The 3,343-nt window shown below is 44.0% G+C and overlaps 1 protein-coding gene across 1 annotated transcript; it reads right to left on the bottom strand.

Annotated features, from left to right (window-relative positions):
* Window positions 1–378: 378 nt before the first annotated feature.
* LOC133464651 (thyroxine 5-deiodinase-like) lies at window positions 379–1,694 on the bottom strand. The gene has a single exon (XM_061746758.1). The coding sequence runs from the start codon at window positions 1,418–1,420 to the stop codon at window positions 611–613; it is 810 nt and encodes a 269-aa protein (XP_061602742.1). The 5' UTR covers window positions 1,421–1,694; the 3' UTR covers window positions 379–610.
* Between the last annotated feature and the right edge of the window lie 1,649 nt (window positions 1,695–3,343).

Genomic DNA, 3,343 nt, shown 5'->3' with positions numbered 1-3,343 from the left:
TGTGAGCGTGTGATAGCAGCATATTCAGTACTGGAGTTGAGGGGGGATGAGGGGGGATGGCATCCTCCCCCTGAAATAAAAACGGTCAAAATCATCCCCCCTGTAAAACTGCCACCTCCCCTTTCCATTCATTATGTCATTTCATCAATGAATGTGGTTTTACTGCTATTTCAACATTTAGAGTCATCACCAGAAAAATAACCTTTTTGACAATTTTCACTTGTTTCAAGTACATTTTCACTTTAAATAAGTAGAAAAATCTGCCAGTGGGACAAGATTTATCTTTGCATTACAAGCAAAAAAATCTTGTTCCATTGGCAGATTTTTCTACTTATTTCAAGTGAAAATCTACTTGAAACAGGTGAAGATTGTTGTTTTTTCCAGTGACGAGTCTTGTTTTAAGTGTAATAAGATTTTTTTTACTCTTTTTTTACTTTTTTACTTTAATCAGCACAAATTATCTGTCCCAATATGATAAAATCCACCATCCCCCCTGATTTTTTTTTTTTTTTTACAAGTCGAGTACTGAGCATATTGGATGTTTTGCACTGTGGGTTGGACACTTATGTGGAAATGGGCATGAGCAGCAGGCAAGTTCAGCATCGTTCAGCTACACATGGACGACCGCAGTTTGGGGATTCTCCATCAGCTCGCTCCTGTATTGCTCCAGCCAGACTTTAAGCTCGGATATCCGGTATCCCTCCGGGCCCCTGGCCCCCTGGTACACCACCCTCTCATCCCTCACCACGTAAAGTCTCTCAAAGTAGGCTCCGTACGCGGCGTTGGAGGAGTTGTCCATGTTATCCACCACCACGTTGCTCCCGGGCACCTCGGAGAGCATCAGCCGCGCGGCTCGGAGTCTGTCCTCCAGGCAGCGGTGCTTGGGGATCTGGTACGGCGCGTCGGAGCTCACCCAGCCGTCCGAGGGGTGCGCCTCCTCGATGTACACCACCACAAAGTCCGCAATGTCCGCGTACTGGCTCACGACGCGCTGAAACGCGGCCAGGCGCGTCATGAACGGCGGTCAGGAGCAGCTGCCAAAGTTGAGGATGAGCGGTCTCTTCCCTTTCGTGCAGTCCAGCAGTCGGACGCGCCGCCGCTCCTGCAGCAGCACCACCTCGGTGTTGGGCGCAGCGCGCCCGACGTGCGCCGATTTGAGAAAGTCCAGTTTCTGGCCGTGCCACACGGCCCGCAGGGACTCCAGGGTGCACATCTTGTTGGAGTCCGAGACGCACACCGGCGGGTCGTCCGGGCCGTCCTGCCTCTCGCCCATTTTCAGCAGCACTTTTCTCCTGATGCACAAGAAATCCAGGAGCCACATCATGACGGCGGCCAGCAGGAACCGGGGCAGCAGCATCAGGCACAGCGCTGCGTGCTTCAGCGCCCGAGCCATTTGGAGACCGCCGGAGTCGTCCATCATCTCCTATCCCCTATAGCCGATAGGACGAGACTGACACAACTAATATTTTAGTCACCTTTAGCCATTGGAGAAAACTATCTGACGCAGACAGGCACTCTTTTTATAGGTACAGGAGCATTTGAATAAAAAAAAAAAAAAAGAAGAAAGAAAGAAAGAAGAAAAAAAAAAAAGCCCAGCACGCCTCCGGTACCCGCACCGCCCACTCACATGGTGGGGATTACCTCCCGTCAACTCGGGGCTTCAGTGATCCAGAGACGCAGCTCTGGGAAGGACGTGCCCATAACAACCGGAGTGTGAGCGTCTCCAGCCCAGATGTGCGGATAAAACATCACATTTCATGTAGGCATCAGCTTCTCGTTGAGTGTGCGCTGCGTATTCATTGTCTCTTCTTTTCCCCGGCCCCTCCACCCAGAGTCTTGAGGCATTTCATTTGACCGCACCGCTGGTTTTGGAGATTCGTGGAAACATCTGACTTCACTTCATTCTGTGAACTCGGATCTCCTTGTGATGGGCGCAGTGCGCGCCGCGGCCGCTAGGCGGCGCCTGACTCCCGCACATCCCACACAGTCTGGATGAGTCATTCGGCGAGCAGCGAAAACTGGCACCATCACATTTGACAGTGACAGGCATCCACTACTGACTGAATTCTGCACCCTTTATGTATCAACATTTTAATTATGATCCATTATACGTTATACATCAGGGGTATTCAACTAGATTCGGCCGGGGGCCACATCTGCAAAAGGACTGTATGGAGAGGGCCGCATAATTTGAAAATTTAGGGGTTTTCAAAATGTATTTTGCACTCTAAGACAAAGACTTATGTATATATAATACATTTGTATTATACATTTGAATATATGTAGTTTACATATGAATTATGTATTAATTGTCTCCAGATTTAGTAATTGTGAATGTTAAATATAATATTCAGATAAAGAAATATTATTTTAAATGCAAGTTCAATTTAAAACCATGCATTGTGCAAACTTAATGAAATTGATATTGACCTACTTTTAATAAAACACGCTATAATGACAAAGCACCACTTTCCACCAAGATTTCCTTATTTGAATATTATATTAAGCATTGAGCACAAGCATTTCAGTCCATAGTAGCCAGTTTGATGTTATAAATAAGCAACCAAAATATTAACCATAAGCTCCTTATGACACAAAAAAAAAAAAAATTTTTTAATCAAACACCCCCTTTTTTGAAATATGACCAGGGGCCACATAAAAGTTCCTGGCGGGCCGCATGTGGCCCGCGGGCTGCCAATTGAATATCCCTGTTATACATTATACGTATCATCAATAAGGCTGATTACTACGCTCACACAGATCCACTTTTTCTAAATTCTCATGTTATGAAATTTTATGATTTGTTTTATTTTAAAATCCTGCAAATTATGTTTAAAGCAAAATCAAAAATGCTCCCTGACCCAATACAGAGGTTCTTTTCAATTCAGGAGACTCGTTACAATCTTAGAGGTGTCTGTAATTTCACAGTACAAATAGCTAAAAAAGGTATGAAAAGGAGATGTGTCTCCATCACTGGAGTTAAATTCTGGAATGATGCCAACATAAATTTAAAAACATGTCATTCTTTTGTTGTATTTAAGAAAATGGTTTGTAAAGCTATTTTTGAAGCTTATAAGTGCAATTGACCATCTGTAAATGTTTCTTTGCTTTTCTATTGTTTCTTTGCCTTTTGTTGTTTCTTTGCTTTTCTATTCTCTTTTTGGTTTTCTGGAGGTCGGTAGCCAAAAATAGAAAGTTGGTACTATAGGATAGGCTTTTATAAGCATTTTGCTTCAGCCTATGCCTTTTCAGTTATTGTTCAACACAGTTTTTTGGTTTTGTATGAAAAGTTAATGCTGTGTACAATGTTTTTTTGGTGTTGTTTTGTGTTGCAATGACTGAA

This window comes from Cololabis saira, chromosome 18 (assembly GCF_033807715.1).
Source record: "Cololabis saira isolate AMF1-May2022 chromosome 18, fColSai1.1, whole genome shotgun sequence".
NCBI classification, from domain to species: Eukaryota; Metazoa; Chordata; class Actinopteri; order Beloniformes; family Belonidae; genus Cololabis; species Cololabis saira.
The sequence above is the reverse complement of the archived record's forward strand: the minus strand, read 5'-3'. Positions and strand labels throughout refer to the sequence as shown.